Raw genomic sequence first — 20,873 nt, 5'->3', positions numbered from 1 at the left:
AAATTTTTTAAAAATCAAGCATACAGAAATAAGCCAAACTGTATTTCAGTGTCTGAGATGGCAAGACCCAGTGAAGAGCAAACAAAATAAAACACACAAGATAAATACTGACAAGGTGATGGGGGCAAAGGTGAAAGGCCATTAGTGTGTTTGAGTATGTCAATCAATGCTTCCCCATCATATAATTGGACAAGATGACCATCAATATGGGGTGCAAGGAACATGTGATAAAAACATCAAGCTCTTCCACGTTGTCAAAGGAGACACTTAACATTATAAATAGACAAGCCAAGACAATAATACAAACCAAAATTCAATGCTTGTTGATAAAGTCATTCACCTTTGGTTTTTAAGTTGTCCTGCACAATAACATCAATAAAATATGGGTTAAAATATCCCAGGAGGAACGCATATGATGCACCTTAGGACAAAGATCCAACTTGATCCTTGGTTTTCAATACCACACTCTCCATAAACCAAATAACTACAACCTAGTCAGTAAGATGCTACAGAAGGGAATCTAACAACTTAGTCCAATTTAGAGCCTACTGAAGATGGCTTTAAGCACCTTGGCTTATTAACACCGGGAGAGAATCCTGGGATTTCTCTCAGTCAGCTTCAGGTAATCCTGGATTAATGATGACAAGGGCAATGGATCTAATGATCAAGCAGCAGGAAGTACATACACACTTTGCATTTTAAGATATTTAGTTAATCTTCTACAATGTTCCTCTCACCAACCAATCCCTTGGTGTATGTTCCCATAATGTACAATGGTTACTAGTAAACAGAATCTGGATGGTTTTCTCAGGGGGTTAGACATTCATCTGACTAAATCATCTCACTGCTGCCATCAGGAAGGAGGTACAGGAGCCTTAAGTCCCACGCCACCAGGTTCAGGAACAGTTATTACCCTTCAACCATCAAACTCCTGAACCATTGCGGATAACTTCACTCACAAGACCACTGAACTGATCACCAAACACAACCTATTGGCTCACTTTCAAGGACTCGACAACTCATGTCCTCGGTATTATTTATTTATTTATGATGATTATTACTATTCTTTGTATTTGCACAGTTCGCACATTGGTTGCTTAGTAAGTTTTAATCGTATGTAGTTTTTCACCGGTTCTATTGCATTCCTTTGTTCTATTGTAAATGCCTGCAAGAAAGTGAATTTATTTGTCTATTTCGCAATACAGTGCGGAGAAGATCCTTCCACCCCTTCAATGCACACCGCCCCAGCAACCCCCAGCAAACCCCGATTAACCCTTACCTAATCATGGGATAACTTACAATGACCAACTAACCCACCCGGTACGTCTTTGGACTGGGGGAGGAAACCAGAGCGAGTGGGCAAAGCCCATGCATTCCATGGGGAGGACTTTGAAGCCCCTTTCAGGTGGCGCTGGATTGAGCTCTGAACTCTGACACCCCAAGCTGTAATAGGGCCATGCTAACCGCTACTCTATCCCGGTGGGATCTCAAGGTAGTACAGTATGTGGTAACATAAAAAATTTACTTTGAACTTTGAAAAGATATCTGCTGTGCCACGTTAAATTTTACTGCAGAACAATGCAAACTAACATTGCATTGGATTGTGAGCATGGAGAGTACTCCTGTGCAGAATGTGTTTATGAACAGAGCACTGCCAATGCAATGAATTGCTTTGAGCCTTACGTTCCTGAACAAACAGGAAGTAAGTTTATGGTTGCTCTTTAATTGTGAATTATGGGAGAAGAGGAGAGTTTCTCGGTTACCCTGGTGATAGGAAGATGGGGTAGGGTTGAGAGTTCAGAATGACGACCACCGAGTCCAACACTAAGGCTGAGCAAGCTGAGGCTTTTCTCTTTGGAGCGAAGGAGGATGAGAGGCAACTTGACAGAGGTGTATAAGATGATACGAAGCATAGATAGAGCAGACAGCCAGTGCCTTTATCCCAAAACAGCAATGGCTAATGCCAGAGGACATCCTTTCAAGGACGTTTAGGGGAGATGTCAGAGGTAGGTTATTTTACACAGAGAGTGTAGAGTACCTAGAATGCACACAGCTGGGGGTGGTGGTAGGGGGTGACACAATAGGGACACTTACAAGACTCTTTACATTATGGGTACATTTAAAGATGGGGTTGATATGTTCGTGGTTAGTATGAGTGTCCAAGGCTTCAGGGAGTAGGCAGGAGAATGCCGTTGAGAGGGAAATAAAACAGCCATAATCAAATGGCAGAGCAGATTCAATGGGCTGAATGGCCTAATTCTGCTCCTATGCCTTACGGTCTCTCCGATAGACACATGGATATAAGAAAAATGGAGGGTTATGGGCCATGAAGGGGGAAGGGTTGGATTTATCCTGGAGTAGGTTAAAAGGTTAGCACAACATTGGGAGCCACAGGGCCCACACGGTGCTCTGCTGCTCCATGTTCTATGTTCTAAGACAGCCCAAGGTTTGCCTCAGTTGGGCGAGTTTTGTTAGTGAGGCATGAGATCTTGAGAACGTAAAAGCACTACTGCCTGGCTCACCCTGACTGAGTAGCACCTCCTGCCAGCTGGCCATGTTGGGGCACTGATGGTTGTGGAGATGTTCATAGCCAAGAGCACCTGGACTTCCTTCGTGAAGGAAGACACCGGGAAGCGAGTGGCCTATGAGGGAAGAAAGGGAAGGAAAATAGGGCGGGAGAAAAGAAAGACAAACAAAATAGAAAAATAAATGTAGTAAAAACATGGAGAGGCAACAACAAATTGCATTTTGGTTGCACATCCCATGTGCAGGAATGGAAGAGCGTGCACTGGTATGGAATCTTTCACCTCCTCAGGACGAGATTATGTGCTCTATGTCCAATTAAGTTCTTCTGAACCAAGGTCAGTGTTGTAAAGCAAATGGCCAATAGGATCCCACAAACAGTAATGACTGGACAATTTGATTTAGATTTCAGGCAAGCGATAAATGTTGGCCATAACAGACTAGAACATGTTAACTCTTCTTCTAAGAGGACGCTTGCTCGGGAGAGCAGATGAGTCCTCAGTTCCACATCTCGTACCTTAGAATGTATCTAAGGTACATTCGGTACCAAACCAGAATGCCAGCTGGCATTTTAAAGACAGTCGCGAGCTTTATTTGTCACATGTCCATCAGAATATTCAATAACGTCCAACATTATCATCAACGACCACAGTGCCCACAAGTGTTGCCATGCTTCAGGTGCCAACACAGCATGTCCACAACTTACCAGTGCTGACCCCTACGTCACTGGAATGCAGGAGGAAACCAGAACACCAGGGGGAAACCCACGTGGTCTTGGGGAGAACGTACAGAGTGTGGCGGAAATTGAACCATGATTGCTGGTGGCTAACGCTGACCACTACACTATTGTGCCATCCCTTTTGGCGCCTCAGATCTGCAGGTGAAGCTTAAAATCACAATCTACTGGGTTAACCAAATTGCACCGCCCCCCCACCAAGCTAAGGCCTCCAGTGAAGGAATATGGTCTCAGACAAAACTCTGAACTTAAAGCAGGAGGGAGAACAAGAAAACCAGCAAATTGGGAGCAAAGATACAGACAAGGGGAAGGTTCCCGAAGGCAGAGAGGGAAGAGGATGAAACCCAGTTAGTAAGACAAGACAAGAGGAAAGTAGCTAGAAGACAGAACAATTAGAGTTACAACTATTTCCATCATGCAAAATGAACTCAACCTTTGTTAGTTAGGATCAATAACTCTTTTGCCTTGTCCCTCCAACACATTCCCTTCAACAAAGAAAGCAAAGTTGGTTTCATCTGGAAATTTGCCTGCAAGAGCAGTTCACTTAATTCCAGGACAAACATTGTGCAACACCAAGGTGAGGACATCTCTGACTGTTTCTGTGTACCTGCTGTCATTCCATTTCACAGTCGCCAACTTCCTTATTTCTCACACTGTCCCGCTTGTTTGCAACTTGAGTCGTTCCACTGTACCGAGGCTGTGATGCCGGAGAAGGGTGCAACTGTAGAAATTGCTTAAGTTACCTTCAGGTCCCTGTGCGTCTCAGTGGGTGAAAGAACCAACAATACGAGGGGTAATTGATAAGTTCGTGGCCTAAGGTAGAAGGAGGCAATTTTAGAAAACCTAGCACATTTATTTTTCAACATAGCCCACTCCTACATTTACACACTTAGTCCAGCGGTCATGGAGCATACGGATCCCTTCTTTGTAGAAGTGTTAAGTTTGTGGCCTAAGGTAGAAGGAGATGAGTTATTAACTTCAAACTTTCTGCATTATCGCTCAAAGAGTTAAACTGCATGTGCATGTAATGAGAGCGTCTTGGACCTCCAGGTGGTCAATAGCAGAGGTGATTGATAAGTTTGTGGCCTATGGTAGAAGGAGATGAGTTATACAGCTCTTGTTACATGCACGTGCAGTTCAACTCTTTGAGTGAAATTGCAGGAAGTTTGAAGTTAATAGCTCATCTCCTTCTACCTTAGGCCACGAACTTATCAATCACCCCTGCTGTGGACCACTTCTGGAGGTCCAAGACATTGATTTCTACAAAGAAGGGATTAGTATGCTCCACGACTGCTGGACGAACTGTGTAAATGTAGGAAAAATAAATATGCTAGGTTTTCTAAAATTGACTCCTTCTACCTTAGGCCACGAACTTATCAATCACCCCTCGTAGGGTCTTGGGCCAAAACAGCGACTGCTTATTCTTCTTCATAGATGTTGCCTGACCTGCTGAGCTCCCCCAGCATTTTGCGTGTGCTACGCCAGCAGAACTTGTACAGAGTGAGATGATACGAGCCAAAACCCACTTCTATTTTAGGCAGCTCACCATCTTTCTCCAGGGGTATTTCATTCAAAGAAATTAGTGCGAATGAGTAATCAGCTGTGTGGAGTCTACCCCGGCAGGACCAGAAACTTGAGATAAAGTAGTTAGAGTAAAATAATTTCGTGCTAGTTCCACTTAAATTAACACTCCTAAAAGGGATCATTTAAAGTGCCTCACAGCGGGTTCAGAACTTTGATCTCTTCCTTATCAAAAGCAACAAAAAAAAACGCTGGAGGAACTCAGCAAGTCACTCGGTGTCTATGGAAAAGAGTAAACAGTCGACATTTCAGGCTGAGATGCTTCATCAGGACTGGAAACGAAGAACAGAAGTCAGAGTAAGAAGGTGGGGGGAGGGAAGGAAGAAGTACAAGGCAGTCGGTGATAGGTGAAATCAGGAGAGGGGGAGGGGTTTCAATAGGTACATTTAATATCAGAGAAATGTATACAATATACATCCTGAAGTAAAGAGCTGGGAAGTTAATTAGTGAAAGAGATAAAGGCCTGGAGAAGGGACAAACTGATAGGGGAGGACAGAAGACCATCAGGCCTCCAACCTGATGGCATGAACATCAATTTCAGTAACTGACCCCCTCCTCTCCTTCACCATTCCCTATGCGTGTTTCCCTCTTACCCCTTCTCTTCTTACTTGTCCATCACCTCCCTCTGGGGCTTCCCTTTCTTCCATGGCCTTCAGTCCTCTCCTATCAGATTCCTTCTCCAGCCCTGTCTCTCTTTCACCAATTGACTTCCCGGCTCGTAACTTCACCCCTTCCCCTCCTGGTTTCACCAATCACCTTGTGTTTCTTCCTCCCCTCCCCCCACCTACTTATTAAGACTCCTCCCCTTCCTTTCCAGTCCTGATGAAGGGTCTTGGCCCGAAACATCAACTGTTTACTCTTTTCCACAGATGCTGCCTGGCCTGTTGAGTTCCTCCAGCGCTTTGTATGCGTTGCCTTGGACTTCCAGCATCTGCAGGTTTTCTTGGCTTTGATTATTCCTTATGCCCGGATGAGTGCTGGTGAAGGCGGCAGTTGTGTGGCTCACAGCGCCTCTACAGGTGCGGAGGACACATTGGAGGGTGGTTACTCTCATTAACCAAATGGTGGTTGCTTCAGGTCAGGTTCTGGCAGGAGAAAAGGGAATGGTCTTTGATGGACAAGAATTGTACGCTGCACCAGCTATAACTCCTGAGCATTCACTGAAATGTTTTACATGCCCTTGTGAGGGCAAATGGTACCTTAACATGCAAGCTTATCTCAAAGACTGCACTTCCAAGAGTGCTGTACTCCTATGGACTGCCTGCCTGGTTTGGTGTTCTCATGTCGCCAGGGTGACTCAGGCAAGAATTTAAGAGTTGCTTTGTCACAAGTCACTTCAATATTTTCCTTCTGAAAAGCAGTGAGGAAAAAAGATTTAATCCCCAAAAGGTGCTTGAATAATTCTCAGGATTTTAAAATTCAGATCCATATTAAGGTGGTCTTACTTGAAGGAGATTTTCAACTCTAACTCAACAACAGTGCGGATGAAAGAAAGTTTTCATGATGTCACAACAGATAACAAAGTGATTGCTCGGTTTTTAAAAAATTGAAATGTAAATCCATGGAGGCAGGATAAAGTGGGTGTTCGGCCCATCGATGTCTCCCTCTAATCATCAGTGGTGTGACCTTTTTACAAGCTTATGATGGTACTGGGCTGCAGCAGGTAGTGCTGCTGCCTTACAGCTCCAGTGCCTCAGACTTCCGATCTGTCAGTATGGGATCTGCGTGTTCTCCCTGTGAATGTCAGGGGTTCCCCTGGGAGCTCTGGCTTTCCTCCCATATCCCAAAGCCCTGTTGGTTGGTTGGAAGGTTCATTGGGGACTGTAGATTGTCTCATGTGCCTGGCTGGATGTTAGAAGAATTGGGGCGGTGGGGTGGGGGTGAAATCGATGGGCAGGTGAAGGAGAATAGAATCCATGGGAATAAGTGAGGGAATGCAATTGGTGGGATTGCTCTGACTTCTGGCATGCACTTGATGGGCTGAATGGCTTCCTGTGTTCAAAGTAAATTTATTATCAAAGGACATGCATGTCATCAAATACAACCCTAAGGTTTATTTTCAGTCACCGTATATCATGTCATGATATATGAGGATTATTTTAAAAAATGACAGTCCTGACAGAGATCAGACGAGACCTCAGGGTTAGTAACATTATGAGTATGCTACGTTGGTGCCAGAAGTGTGGTGGCATTAATGGGCTGCCCACAGCGCTATTCTCAGACTGTGTTGGTCGTTGACGCAAAAGAACACATTTCACTGCGTGTCTCAATGTTTCGATGTACACGTGACAAATAAAGCTTATCTTCAAATCTTTAAAAAGGTAAACATGGGAGAAACCTGTAACAAACTTCAACAAAAAATAACTTCCGACAAGTTCCTCACCTGCAATGAAGTGAGTTAAACAAGTACATCGTAGCAACACGTACAAAAAGCTGGAGGAACTCAGCAGGCCAGGCAGCATCTATGGAAAAAAACATATGGTCGACGTTTCGGGTCGAGACCCTTCGGTAGGACCAGCCACCGTGTCCTGATGCTGATATGGGTCTCTATTGTGGACTGAGAGTGGGAAGGGGGCAGGGAGAGGGGAGGGACACACACAAAATGCTGGGGGAACTCAGCAGGCCAGGCAGCATCTCGGAAAAGAAAGGTTTTGGCCTGAAATGCTGACTGTACTCTTTTCCCTCGATGCTGCCTGGCCTGCTGAGTTCCTCCAGCATTTTGTGTGTGTTGCTCAGATTGCCAGCATCTGCAGATTTTCTCTTGTTTGCGAATACATCGTAGTGTTGTCGGTAATGCGTCAACATCCAAATGTAACCCTGTCTCTATCCATGGCCTTGCTTACATCAACCAATCACAATAGTGCAACCACAGCAGTCAATCAGCACAATTAACCTTCTGAATGAGGGTTAATCACTAGTTCAATATCAGAATTATGCTTGATAAGTAGGACAAAGTGCATTTCTATGTCAATTAAGTAAAATTAATTTTAATGAACCTTCTGAGAACTTTTCATTGTAAACACAGTAGTGGGCTCTCCTTGCCTGTACTGGAATGGTTTACCTGGTAAATGTCAGCTAGATAATAGAACACTTAATTGGTTCTGTTGCTCGCCAGGGCTACACAATGAACCTGAGGCCTATAAAAATGCTTTATTTTATAACTCCATTCCCCTATAAAACTGTCAAAAGAAGCAAAGCCCATTGTAGCACTGGCTATAACAGTGTCTGGAGCTCTTTGTTACATTTTTTAAAAACCTGAATACCCCTTATAAGCCCGCCTGCAAAGGGGAGGACGGTTGGGCAGGGAGCTAGCAAACCCATCCCGTAAAAACCCAGAGCTACAGAAACACCAGCAGAATCTCCAAAGACCCCATCCCTGGGAGGGGAGGCATTGTCACCTAGAAGGAGTACGAAGTCGTGTGGTAAAAGTGGAAGCCACGGGGCCAATCAACCTTCAGCCCGGGACAGAGAGCTCTGGCAAGCTGACGTCAGCAGCCTATACCCCAGTTGTTAAAGTTAAAGTCTGTCCCGAGCCTTGTGGCCCATCAGGCCAGTACTTATGCCGGTTTCTGTGGCGTGAAGCGACTGAGAGTACGAGACTCCACCCCCCCGCCCCCAGATAGGACGCCAGTCTATCGCGAGGTTAACCCCCAACATTTGCTGGTACCCATTTTCAGCAAGGTGGACTGGAGCAGTGTGGGGTTAAGTGCCTTGCTCAAAGACACAACACGCTACCTTGGCCGAGACTCAAACCCACGACCTTCAGATCGTGAGCCCAACATCCTAACCCACTTGGCCACACGTCACACTATGCCCCAGTGGTGGTGAAGGGCTAAAAAGGAAGAAGAGTCCCTTATGTTTATGAAGACATTGTCTTCAGACAAATTTAAGTTGCACATGTGTTGCTATTTTCCTGTGGTTTCCCAAACCACAGAAACTGACTTCTAATTAATTGTCTATATTCCAAACGTCTATTATCTGCTGCTGAATATAAACATAATCCTTGCCTTTGTTTATATCTTTGTCTTTTTCTTAATTTCCCCCAGTTCAAAAACAAATGGGACTAGTGACTTCCCAGCAATATGGTATCAGAGGGTTTCATTCATTGTTGAGGCACCATAACAAATTCCTACCATTTATAGTCCATGTTGGGACAACGTGATTAATTGCTGTGAATTTACAATACTTAAAAACGTAACTTACGAAATAAACCTTGTTTCTCTTTAGTAAAATTTGGAGACACAACGACCTTTGAAAAAGTAACTGGCCACAGAACAAAATACAAAACTCTATCAGCATGGTGGCGTAGTGGTTAGCACAACGCTTCACCATACCAGCGGCCCGGGTTCAATTCCCGCCACTGCCTGTAAGGAGTTTGGACCTTCTCCCCCGTGACTGCGTGGGTTTCACCTGGGTGCTCCAGTTTCCTCCCACAGTCCAAAGATGCCCCGGTTAGTAGTTTAACACTAACCCAGTTTAATGACCTAGTTTAATAGGTCATTGTAAATTGTCCCATGATTAGGCTAGGGTTAAATCGGGTGATCGCTGGGTGGCGCAGCTCGAAGGGCCAGAAGGGTCTACTCTGTGCTCTACGTCAATAAAATAAATTAAAATAACTCAGAATGAAATCAGATAGAACAGCGTCAGCTCAAAGAATTCCAAAGGTGACACAGGGTATGATTTTAATTCAGAGAGTTGAAGTGTTTTATGAAAACGTATCAAAGAAGATATTAGCACTTCCCCAGATTCAAAATCTCAAATGTTAAACCATAAAAGCAAGGCTGCAAATCCTCAGGAAAATGCCCAGGCTTTATAAAGGATATTATGAGCAGCTTTGGGCCCCCACACCTAAGGATTAAAAATCTACTTCATTTGCCATGTACACTCAGACGTATTACAAATTTGGGGGTAGTGCGCAGGAGTAACATGCAACAAAAAGCAACATTCAACAGTTATAAAGAATAAAGAGTCATATAAAATACAAGTTAAAGGTTAAAGTACAGATATGGAATAAAATGTGCATAAAAGCACAAACACCAGCACGTATTTACGATGTAGACAGGATTATAGAAAGGCTGGAAATGCAGGCATTCCAGAGGGTCCAGATGAGGATCAGAAGAATGATCCCAGGAATGAAAGGGTTAATATACAAGGAGTGTTTGTTGACTCTGGGCCTATACTCGCTGGAGTTTAGAAGAATGAGAGTGGCACCCATTAAAATCTATTGAATAATGAAAGGCCCGGATAGAGTGAATGCAGGGAAGATGTTTCGAGTAGTGGGTGAGTCTAGGGCCAGAGGGCACACCCTCAGAGTAAAAGGACATCCCTTTAGAACAGAGGCAGGAGGAATTTCTGTAGCCAGAGGCTAGTGAATCTGTGGAATCCATTGCCACAGGCAGATATGGTCGCCAACAATGTTCCCTCTAATTTGCAATGATCAGTGTGTGAAAAAATCTTGTGCTGTGCAATATTTTCCCCAGTGACAGCAACATGTGCGCACCGAATAATTTCTTCAATAAGATCAGTATAAATAAGCCAGCTCTAAAACCTGCAGACAAATCACCGCAAATTCCACGCGGTCAACACCGTTCATGTCAGAAACCAGAAAAGAAAATGTGATTGAGTACGATCGTGAAATATACTTGACATGCCAACGAGGTACAGGGCAACAACCTTTCGTGCGCAGTTTAAATTTCTCTGTGCACACGGGCACACACGTGCTCCTCAGAGGGAACATTGGTGGCTAACTCATTCGTTATACTAAAAGCAAAGGTTTTAAATAGTAAGAGTGTCAAAGGTTTTGGGGAAAAATCAGGAGACTGGGAAAAATAAATCAGCCATGAATGAATGGCAGCGCCGACTTGATAGAGCAAGTAGTCGAATTCTCCTCCCAGGTCCTATATGGTCTCAAGGTCTATGGTTGATTGAACCAACTCCTATGATGTAGTTATAAAGAAGGCAAGACAGTGGCTATACTTTATTAGGGGTTTGAAGAGATTTGGCATGTCAACAAATACATTCAAAAACTTCTATAGTTGTACCATGGAGAGCATTCTGACAGGCTGCACCACTGTCTGGTATGGAGGGGCCACTGCACAGGACCGGAAGTAGCTGCAGAAGGTTGTAAATCTAGTCAGCTCCATCTTGGGTACTGACCTACAAAGTACCCAGGACATCTTCAGGGAGCGGTGTCTCAGAAAGGCAGCGTCCATCATTAAGGACCTCCAGCACCCAGGGCATGCCCTTTTCTCACTGTTACCGTCAGGTAGGAAGTACAGAAGCCTGAAGGCACACACTCAGCGATTCAGGAACAGCTTCTTCCCCTCTGCCATCCAATTCCTAAATGGACATTGAATCTTTGGACACTACCTCACATTTTTAAAAAATGTACAGTATTTCTGTTTTTGGACATTTTTAAAAGATCCATTCAATATACATACAACACACATCAAAGTTGCTGGTGAACGCAGCAGGCCAGGCAGCATCTCTAGGAAGAGGTGCAGTTGACGTTTCAGGCGGAGACCCTTTGTCAGGTCCTGACGAAGGGTCTCCGCCTGAAACGTCGACTGCACCTCTTCCTAGAGATGCTGCCTGGTCTGCTGCATTCACCAGCAACTTTGATGTGTGTTGCTTGAATTTCCAGCATCTGCAGAATTCCTGTTGTGTTCAATATACATAATTGATTTACTTGTTTATTTATTATGTTGTATTTTATTTATTGTTATTGTTATTATTATTTTCTCTCGCTGCTAGATTATGTATTGCATTGAACTGCTGCTGCTAAGTTAGCAAATTTCACGTCACATGCCGGTGATAATAAACCTGATTCTGATTCTGATTCCGATTCCTTGCATTCTAAGCATACTAGAGGGAAGGAATGATTCTAATTTAGTTGCAGTGAGATCAGGCCAACGAAGGACTCAGATTTAATGTTCTAAATTGGTGTAAACCCAATTTTATCGAGCTAACATGTGACTCGGGGAAAATGGACTGGAAACGGGTCAGCAGAAGGTATTCAACAATAGGTAGTGAGGGGTCAGACTAAATATTCCCAATAGGAGAAAGTGGAAAGCTCCGAAACCTAAACCCCATCCTGGACATCAGGCAGCACACGTGTAGGGTAGAACAAAAAGAGGGAAGTTGTGACAAACACATAGAGATTGACACTGGAGAAGTAGGGGTGCATAGGGTTAAAACTTTAAAGGAAGTTGGACAGGCAATGAAGACACATGAAGTAATATTGACAGATAAAATAAAGGAAGGTATTTTATAAATCATTGAATTAATATGACTCAGAATAGGCATATCTACCAAGGGAAAGGGTAAGGTGTATTAGTGACTAAACCAGACATCCCACCTCTCCCGGAAGTTCCGGGAGTCTCCTGCATATTGATAGTGGCTCCCTGATGCCCGCAAGTTATATACAATATCCTGCAAATCGATTTTTTGAGAGCAAGGGAGGGAGAGAGGGGAAGAGGGAGAGAGAGGGGGAGAGGGGGAGAGAGGGGGAGAGAGGGGGAGAGAGGGAGAGAGAGGGAGAGAGAGGGAGAGAAAGGGAGAGAGGGGGAGGGGGAGGGGAGAGGGGGAGAGAGGGGGAGAGAGGGGGAGAGGGAGAGAGAGGGAGAGAGGGGGAGAGAGGGGGAGAGAGGGGGAGAGAGGGGGAGAGAGGGGGAGAGAGGGGGAGAGAGGGAGAGAGAGGGGGAGAGAGGGGGAGAGAGGGAGAGAGAGGGAGAGAGGGAGAGAGGGGGAGAGAGGGAGAGAGGGAGAGAGGGGGAGAGAGGGGGAGAGAGGGGGAGAGGGAGGGAGAGGGGGAGGGGGAGGGGGAGAGGGAGGGGAGGGGGAGGGGGAGGGGGACAGAACGGGAACGAACACACGCCATGGCAGAGTGTTCCAAAAAAAGAAAATATAAGACGTACATCACCCCAGACTACACTAAAGTGTACCCCTGCTTAACAGGGGTCAAGATTAATGGCAGTGTTGCTCGCTGCACTGTTTGCAACAGTGACTTTTCTATTGCCCATGGTGGGTTAAGACTGTAAAAGACATGTTGAGGTGAGTTTAACAGGTGTCATTCGTTCATTAGCATAGCTAATGTTATTTAACCTAGATGGCTAACTGCTAAGGAGCTACTCTATTGCAGACATCCCACTTCTCCCGGAAGTCTCCCACAAATTGATGGTGCTACCTCCCTGAAATGAGTTTTTGCAGGGTGGGATGTCTGCCAAACACATAATCCAAGTACAGAGGCAGAAGATGGGTAATGTTTCTGAATGAATGCTCCTGGAAGAGAGGGATGAAACAAACACAGATAATAATGAGGGAGAATGCAAAATACTGGGTGCAATAATCATAGGGAGGAAATACTTAAAGGTGTAACACAAGCGAGGCAAAATCGCCAAGCCAGATAAAATGTATCCAAGCTTCTCCAGAGAAGCTTGTGGAGGAACAGGAGATGCTCTGAACTTTTCCAGTCTGCTCTGGTTACAGGCGCTGTTGGGGAAGAGTGGAAATCTTCTGAAGTAGTAACACTGGGAGAAGTTTATTTATACCAGTCTGATATTCATAGTTGTTATTGGCTGAGGTGAACCACATCAGATTGACTACGAGAATGTGACCAATGCGCATGTGGCTAATTGCTCTCTATTATTTATTATTATTGTTTGTTTGTTTTGTATTTGCATAGTTTGTCATCTTTTGCAGAGTAGTTGTTTGCCCGTCTTCTTTTGTGTGTAGTTTTTCATTGATTCTGTTGTGTTACTTTGTATCTACTGTGAATGCCCGCAAGAAAGTGAATCACAGTGTAGTGTATGGTGACTGATAAGTACTTTGCTAATAAATTTGCTTTGAACTTTGATCACACAGTGATTTGATTGGGCCTCCTATGTTAAAGGCCCTCTCGTTTTGCACGGGCTTTCTAGTGCGCATGTTCCACATGTTCCACTGCAATGCAATCTGCAGGTTACCCTGTTCCACTGTAATGTAATCTGCAAACCACCCTTGTTCCATTGCAATGCAATCTGCAAACCACCTTCGTTCCACTGCAATGCAATCTGCAGGTTACCCTGTTTCACTGCAATGAAATCTGCAAACCATCCCCTACTGCAATGCAATGTGCAAACCACCCTTGTTCCACTGCAATGAAATCTGCACACCACCCCATTCCACTGCAATGCAATCTGCAAACCACCCCATTCCACTGCAATGCAATCTGCAAACCACCCCATTCCACTGCAGTGAAATCTGCAAACCATCCCATTCCACTGCAATGCAATCTGCAACCCCCCCCCCCACTGCAATGCAATCTGCAACCCCCCCACTGCAATGCAATCTACACACCACCCCATTCCACTGTGATTCAACCTGAAAACCACCCTGTCCACTTCAAGACAGTCTGCAAACAACCCCTGTCCAAGTTTAGTCATGAACAGCTCCAATATTTGATAAGGTAAAGGTAAAAGTCTGTAACCAAAGGACACCATTGTAAATTTGTTTTCAAATAATTATGCATTCCAGATTCACCACAGCGGTAATTTGTCACTGGCAGAGGCAAAGGAATGCAATGCCTTTCGATTGCTGGTGCACTGTCACTCATTAATCTCGATTCATCCCTTTCCCTGAGGTTTGTCTGCCCCTTTGGATGGAGACCAATTCTAAGCCATGTTTGACAGCGAGTTTCTTGACTTAAGTGACAAGGGTTTAATGGGTTAAGTCAATATGTGTTAAACCTCATATTGCTGACAGACTGCCAAGCACAGTTTAAAGTATCCTTGACCCTGGAGGGCACCGTGCTTGTTTGGCCTGTCACCAGATTCCCAGGTTGGTCCAAACACCTCTTTGGGATTATAATAGGAATCCTGCTCTGGGTTTTCTTTACTCTCCAGTTTAAACACTACACAAATAGTGATGTGTGGACAGCAGTTAATAAACTAGTGTTGGAGCTGTAGACACCTCACTTAAATGTCCACACCTCTGACCCTGTAAAGTCACCAAAGGGGCTCTTTTACATATCAATTCACTTTCTCAATTAAACTGCTCTCTAAATTGTGCAATTCAGTCAACCTCAGAATACCCCCCAGTTTTACTCTCCTTCCCGACCCTGACTTTCGCCAGAAAAAAACCCAACAAACAATGGGTAGCAAACACAAAGGATTCCGCGAAAGTTGGAAATCCAAAGCTACACACACAAAAAGCTGGAGGAACTCGGTGCGTCAGGCAGCATCTATGGAGAGTAATAATGAGTCGACGTTTCGGGCTGAGATCTTTCATCAGGATTGGAAAAGAAGGGGGAAGAGACCAGAATGAGAAGATTCATTTTAAGGCATCCGTTAGTCTTGTGAGATCATGGATCTGTGCCTGGAAAGTCTTCACTCTCCAGGTCGCAGGCCTGGGCAAGGTTGTATGGAAGACTGGCAGTTGCCCATGCTGCAAGTCTCCCCTCTCCAGGACACCAATGTTGTCCAAAGGAAGGGCATTAGGACCTATACAGCTTGGCACCAGTGTCGTCGCAGAGCAATGTGTGATTAAGTGCCTTGTTCAAGGACACAACACGTTGCCTCGGCTGGGGCTCGAACTCACGACCTTCAGGTCACTAGTCCAATGCCTTAACCACTTGGCCACGTGCCCACTAATAACAAGATGGGGGCAGGGAAATGAGTACAAACTGGTAGGTATGGCTGAGCACCACACACAAAATGCAGGAGGAACCCAGCGACCCAGGCGCCATCTATGGAAACGAGCAGTCAACGTTTTGGCCCAAGACCTTTCCATCGATGCTACCTGGCCTGCTGAGTTCCTCCAGCATTTTGTGTGTGTGTACTGCTTGGATTTCCAGCATCTGCAGATTTTCTCATGTTTGAGGTATAGGTGAGACCAAGTGAGGTGGGGTAGGTAGGTGGGTGGGGTTGAAGTGAGAAGCTGCAAAGTGATAGGTGGAAAAGCTGAAGGGCTGAAGAAGAAGGAATCTGATAGGAGGGGAACGTGACAGATAAGGCAACAAAGAGGAACATAGCTATGACTCAGTAGGTAGCAGTCACACACATCTTTGTGACAGAAAGTTTGGGTCTAAATCTTTGTGATAGGCAGTTTGGGTCTAAATCTGAGCTGCACTGTTTCAGCCAAAGTGTTAAACCAAGCTCCTGCCACCCTTCTTGAGTGGAAGTAAAAACCCCCAAGGAATATTTTGGAAGAAGAGGAGCGTTATTCCAATGTCCTAGAGAACATTTAATCCTCAATCAACATCACTAGAACAGATCACACACAAAATGCAGGTCAGACCGTGACTAAGGAGAGGCCTGTTACGTTTTGTCACTAACAAAGTTTAAACTAATTCAGAGGAAGATACGGGAGTCTGTGAATGTAGGTCTAACTTCGTGTTTACTCTAAGCGCATCTTTAATGTGGTAGAGTGATGACGTACACAGTTCACGTATTTATACATATAACCTGTAACAAGTTATTTAGACAAACAAAAATGCTTAATGAAGCAACAAATATCTATACGCAAGAATACTCAAATATAACTGAAGTATTAAATACACAACAAGACCTAAAGGGGAATAAACAGCTGATTTCTGTAGAGGTATAAGCAGTCAACATTTTGGGCTGAGAACCTTCATCGGGACTAATGAAGGTGTTGGCTTAAAATGTTGACTGATTATTCCTCTCCTGACCTGTTGAGTTCCTCCAGAATTTTGTGTACGTTGCTCTGGATTTCCAGCACCTACAGAATATGTTGTGTTTATGACTGGAACAGATTATCTGCTCAGTTACAAAACGCTGGCTAGAGCTGCTAGAAATGGCTATGGTGGCATGGTAGTGTAGTGGTTAGCATATCGCTTTACAGTACAGGTGACCCAGGTTCAATTCCCATTGCTGTCTGTAAGGAGTTTGTACGTTGTACTGGTTGGTAGGTAGGTTAGTTGGTCATTGTAAATTGTCCCGTGATTAGGCTAGGGTAAAATCAGGGGTTGCTGGGCTTGAAGGGCCGGAAGAGCCTATATCGTGCTGTATCTCAATAAATTAAAAAATAATTTTTTTTAAAAAATTGGGTGATGTTGCTATGGTCATATACAAATTATGTTTAAGTTATTTGGAAGCCGTTTACAATGTGGGTCAGCTCAGCTACTGAATCAAAATTCAAGTGCATCAAAACATACAAACAACACACTGCAGGCTGTGCTGGGGGGCATCCACAAGCGTCACCACACGTTCTGGCGCCAACCCAGCATGCCCACAATGTTCAGCAGAACAACAGAGAACACATCAAGCAACAAAACAACAACAGCAAAAACAAGCCCCCTCCCTCCCTCCCCTCCCACAAATATACACAGTCCTTTAACCTCAGGCCAGGCCTCCAGTGAACATGGACTTGGACCTACAGACTAAGGTCTTTGACCCCCCATGAGGACTCACAGAGATTTCAAGAGCCAACGAGCCACTGGGCCTTGACACAGTTAAAAATACACTCACTAATCTAAAAATGTATTCTTCCTGCAACGTAATCAGAATGTGCAGGAAGGCCAGCATAGAGTTATTACATACACTGAGAGAAGGATTGACCAACACTGAATGAATATGGACATAAGTCCCCAAAGTAGCAGCAGATTGATGAATATTAATTTGGAATGTCACCAATGACTCTAGCTAATTTCTACAGATGTACCGTGGAACGCAATCTGATGGGTTGCATCACTGTCTGACACGGAGCAGCCACTGCACAAGATTGGAAAGAACTACAGAGGGTTTATTCTCCAACAGCCCCATCAAGGGCACTAGCCTCCGCACCTTCGAGGGCATCTTCAAATGGCGATGCCTCAAGAAGGTGGCATCCATCATTAAGGACCCCCACCACCCAGGACATGCCCTCTTCTCACTGCCAGCATCAGAGAGGAGGGACAGGAGCCTGAAGACACACACTCAATGTTTTAGAAACAGCTTCTTCCCCTCTGCCATCAGATTCCTGCACAGACAATGAACCCATGAAATTAGCTCTCTTCCCCTCCGCAGGTAGTACAGCACTCGACTTCTTTATGTACCCAGCAGTCTCACTGGCACTGTGAACAACAGTACTTCAAAAGATGTGTTTAGCTCTCTACATATCCACCTTATTTATATATTTCTGATCACAATTTTATGTAATATGCTGTAGTACTGCCGAAAAACAAAAAGTTCTTTACGTACAGTATGTTAGTGGTAATATGGAAAAGAGTAAACGGTCGACGTTTCGGGCCAAGACCCTTCATCAGAACTGGTGGGTCTCAGCCTGTAACGTCAGCTGTGTACGCTTTTCCACAGATGCTGCCTGGCCTGCTGAGTTCCTCCAGCATTTCGTGTGCGTTGCTCGGATTTCCAGCATCCGCAGATTCCTTCTTGTTTGTGTTAGTGATCATAAACCCGATCCTGATTCTGAAACCATAATCTTCTCAGCAAGAAAAAAAATGCCTTTGCCAGTGAAGCCGTCCTGCAGCGTTATTCTCCAGCGCACCTCACAGGTGTGAGGTTGGTGGCAGGCGAATGCCAGGCTGCGGTTAGGCCAAGGCGGGGAGCGGGACTGAACCAGTACCTGATAACAGCAAGGCCAATCGGAAAACCAGCCCTGAGAGCTGCAGGGGGTGTGCAGGTCTGAGCCTGGGAAAGTCGTCGATAACAGGTGTCAGTGAAACTGATGGAGATAAATATGTTTTCATGGCATGGATTCCTCAGTTCTCTCAGCAGCCTGTCAGTGGACTTATGACCTATTGAATTCCCTCCACTTTGTAGTACAACACTTGACTTCTTTATGTACCCAGCAGTCTCACTGGCACTGTAAACAATATTACTTCAAAAGGCGTGTTCAAATGACAAAATTAGTCACTAGCGGGGACTCAGTCCACAAGTGCCCTTGTTCTTATAATAATCCAATCTTCCACAGCAACAATAGAGAGCTTGTACGTTTCGTACTAAATTGCGCTGCGGTAGTTAGAAGCAGCCGATGGTACCACCCTACCCACCATCAAGAACGGATACGTAGCAAGGTTCCAGAGAAAAGCCCACTGGATCATGGGAGATCCCACCAACTCTGTTCGTGGACTGTTTGCCTCACTCACATCAGGAAAGAAGCTACACGGCATCCGGACCAGGACCTCTAGACTCATAAACAGTTACTTCCCCCAAGCCACCGGGCTGATCAACCCCTCCACCCATTACCCCACCCCACCTCTACCTACACCTCACCTAGTGCCACTTTATCAGTCTATGTATGTAACACTTACCTGTACATTATGTAACCCCTTCCCTCGTCCTCTCTTCCCCACTGTGACCTCTTACCTCTTCCAACCTGCCTATCACATCCCCCTGGGTCCCCTCCTCCTTCCCTTTCCCATACAGTCCACTCTCATCTTCCTTCTTCTCCAGCCCTTGACCTTTCCCACCCGTCTGTCTTCACCTATCACCCTCCAGCTACCATCCTTCCTCTCCCCACTCACCTTTTTATTCTGGCATCTTCCCCCTTCCTTTCCAGTCCTGAAGAAGGGTCTCGGCCTGAAATGTCGACTGTTTGTTGATTTCCACGGATGCTGCCTGACCTGTTGAGCTCCTCCAGCATTTTGTGTGTGTTGCTTTGTAGGACTGCTTTTCTATTTTAATTGTGTTTTTTAAATTGTGTTTTTTGTACTTATTGTGTTTTTCATGAGCCACACTGGATCCAGAGTAACAATCATTTTGTTCTCCTTTACACAGTCTGACAATAAACTATGCGGAACCTTGAATTACATGTAGCAGATGCTGACCAACAGTAACAAGAAAGTCTGATCTGTTGGTCCTGAAGAGGTGCCATTTTTGGTCAGAGCAGAAGACTACAAACCAGATCTGCTGCCAGCACTTTGTGCATGTGAGACGCCAGTTCACATACGGTATTGGGGGCTCACAGTGATAATCAGTAAAAGGATATTGTTCATTTGATGCATTATCAAGCCCCACCAATGAAGCAGGAACTGGTGGTAGGGTTCCAATGCCACCTGAGCTGCTGTTGGGCAGTCTGCTCCCCACTTCCAAAGAAATCTGCTGAACTCCACCGCCATCTACCAAATTTCTCCCACTGACAGTTAACCAGCTAATTCCACCTCAAAGGTCACAGACTCCTCTCTCATTGACACCAGCCCCACCCTGGCCCTCCACAGCCTTACTCTGGGATCTGGACACGTCCATGGTTTTGAGGAAGGAGTCTTTTCTGCTGCATCTGATGCCTGGGCTTCCAGTGTAGTCAATCAGTACTAATGTAGGGGAATGTAAAGGTTAGAAAGGTGCATAATTCACAACCACCAACATTGAGTTGGAGTTCACTTTAAGAGGCTGGTCTAACGTGATGACCCAATTACGTGTCTTTTTTTTACTGTGCTTTATATTCTGTGTTTGGAGGGCAATAGATGAGTTGTTACAGTTTTCTCTTAAACTCAAAACGCCTCGCGCCGCTTTATTTTCGAAAACCTACACAAGTGCCTGACGTCTGCAAACCTGAGAGTCTGGGCCCGGAGGGGGCTTGTCCTGGGGTTGGCAGCCAGAGCGTGTGTGTAAGTGGGTGAAATGGTGGGGAGGGGTTTTCCTTTTGGGGTTGATGTAGTTGCTGTTGCTGTTGTGGTGGTGCTGAACACTATTGGCACCGGAATTGTGGCATCACTTGTGGGCTGCTCCCCTGCAAGGTCACTGGGTTGTTTTGGTTGTTTAGGCAAGCAACACTTTTCACTCTACGTTTCCATGTATGTGTGATAAATAAATGAATCTGCCTCTGAAGATGGGAAACCTTTCACCAAGAGCTGTCACGGGTTAAATTTGATAGCTTCTTTGTCAATAACATGCCAAGGACATTTTGGGGGAAATTGAACCCCAGTGATTTTCAGGGATAGAGTAGGGGCAAGAATTATCGGATAATACTGTGTGTCCAAACAACGTGAAGAAACAAGAGTTAAAAATACACTTGGACTAAGATGTTAACTGTCCTGCGCTATCACCAGCAGGATCATCAGTTGATCTGCCACCTGTCTTCAGGAGGAGTTATCGGA

At 45.0% G+C, this 20,873-nt stretch overlaps 1 protein-coding gene across 9 annotated transcripts in view; it reads right to left on the bottom strand.

Moving 5' to 3' along the window:
* The window catches only part of hnf1ba (HNF1 homeobox Ba), a 117,807-nt gene that overhangs the window by 44,839 nt on the left and 52,095 nt on the right, over positions 1 to 20,873 (bottom strand). For 6 of the 9 annotated variants that reach the window (XM_072243697.1, XM_072243690.1, XM_072243691.1 and 3 more), the window contains exon 5: positions 2,523 to 2,642. The exons of the other annotated variants lie outside the window; for them this stretch is intronic. In XM_072243697.1, coding sequence (XP_072099798.1) covers positions 2,523 to 2,642 — 120 coding nt within the window. The remainder of the gene's footprint in view (positions 1 to 2,522; positions 2,643 to 20,873) is intronic. 9 annotated transcript variants of the gene reach the window in all.

This window comes from Mobula birostris, chromosome 25 (genome assembly GCF_030028105.1).
Source record: "Mobula birostris isolate sMobBir1 chromosome 25, sMobBir1.hap1, whole genome shotgun sequence".
Taxonomy (NCBI): Eukaryota; Metazoa; Chordata; class Chondrichthyes; order Myliobatiformes; family Myliobatidae; genus Mobula; species Mobula birostris.
Note: the sequence above shows the minus strand (reverse complement) of the source record. Positions and strands in the feature narration are given on the sequence as shown.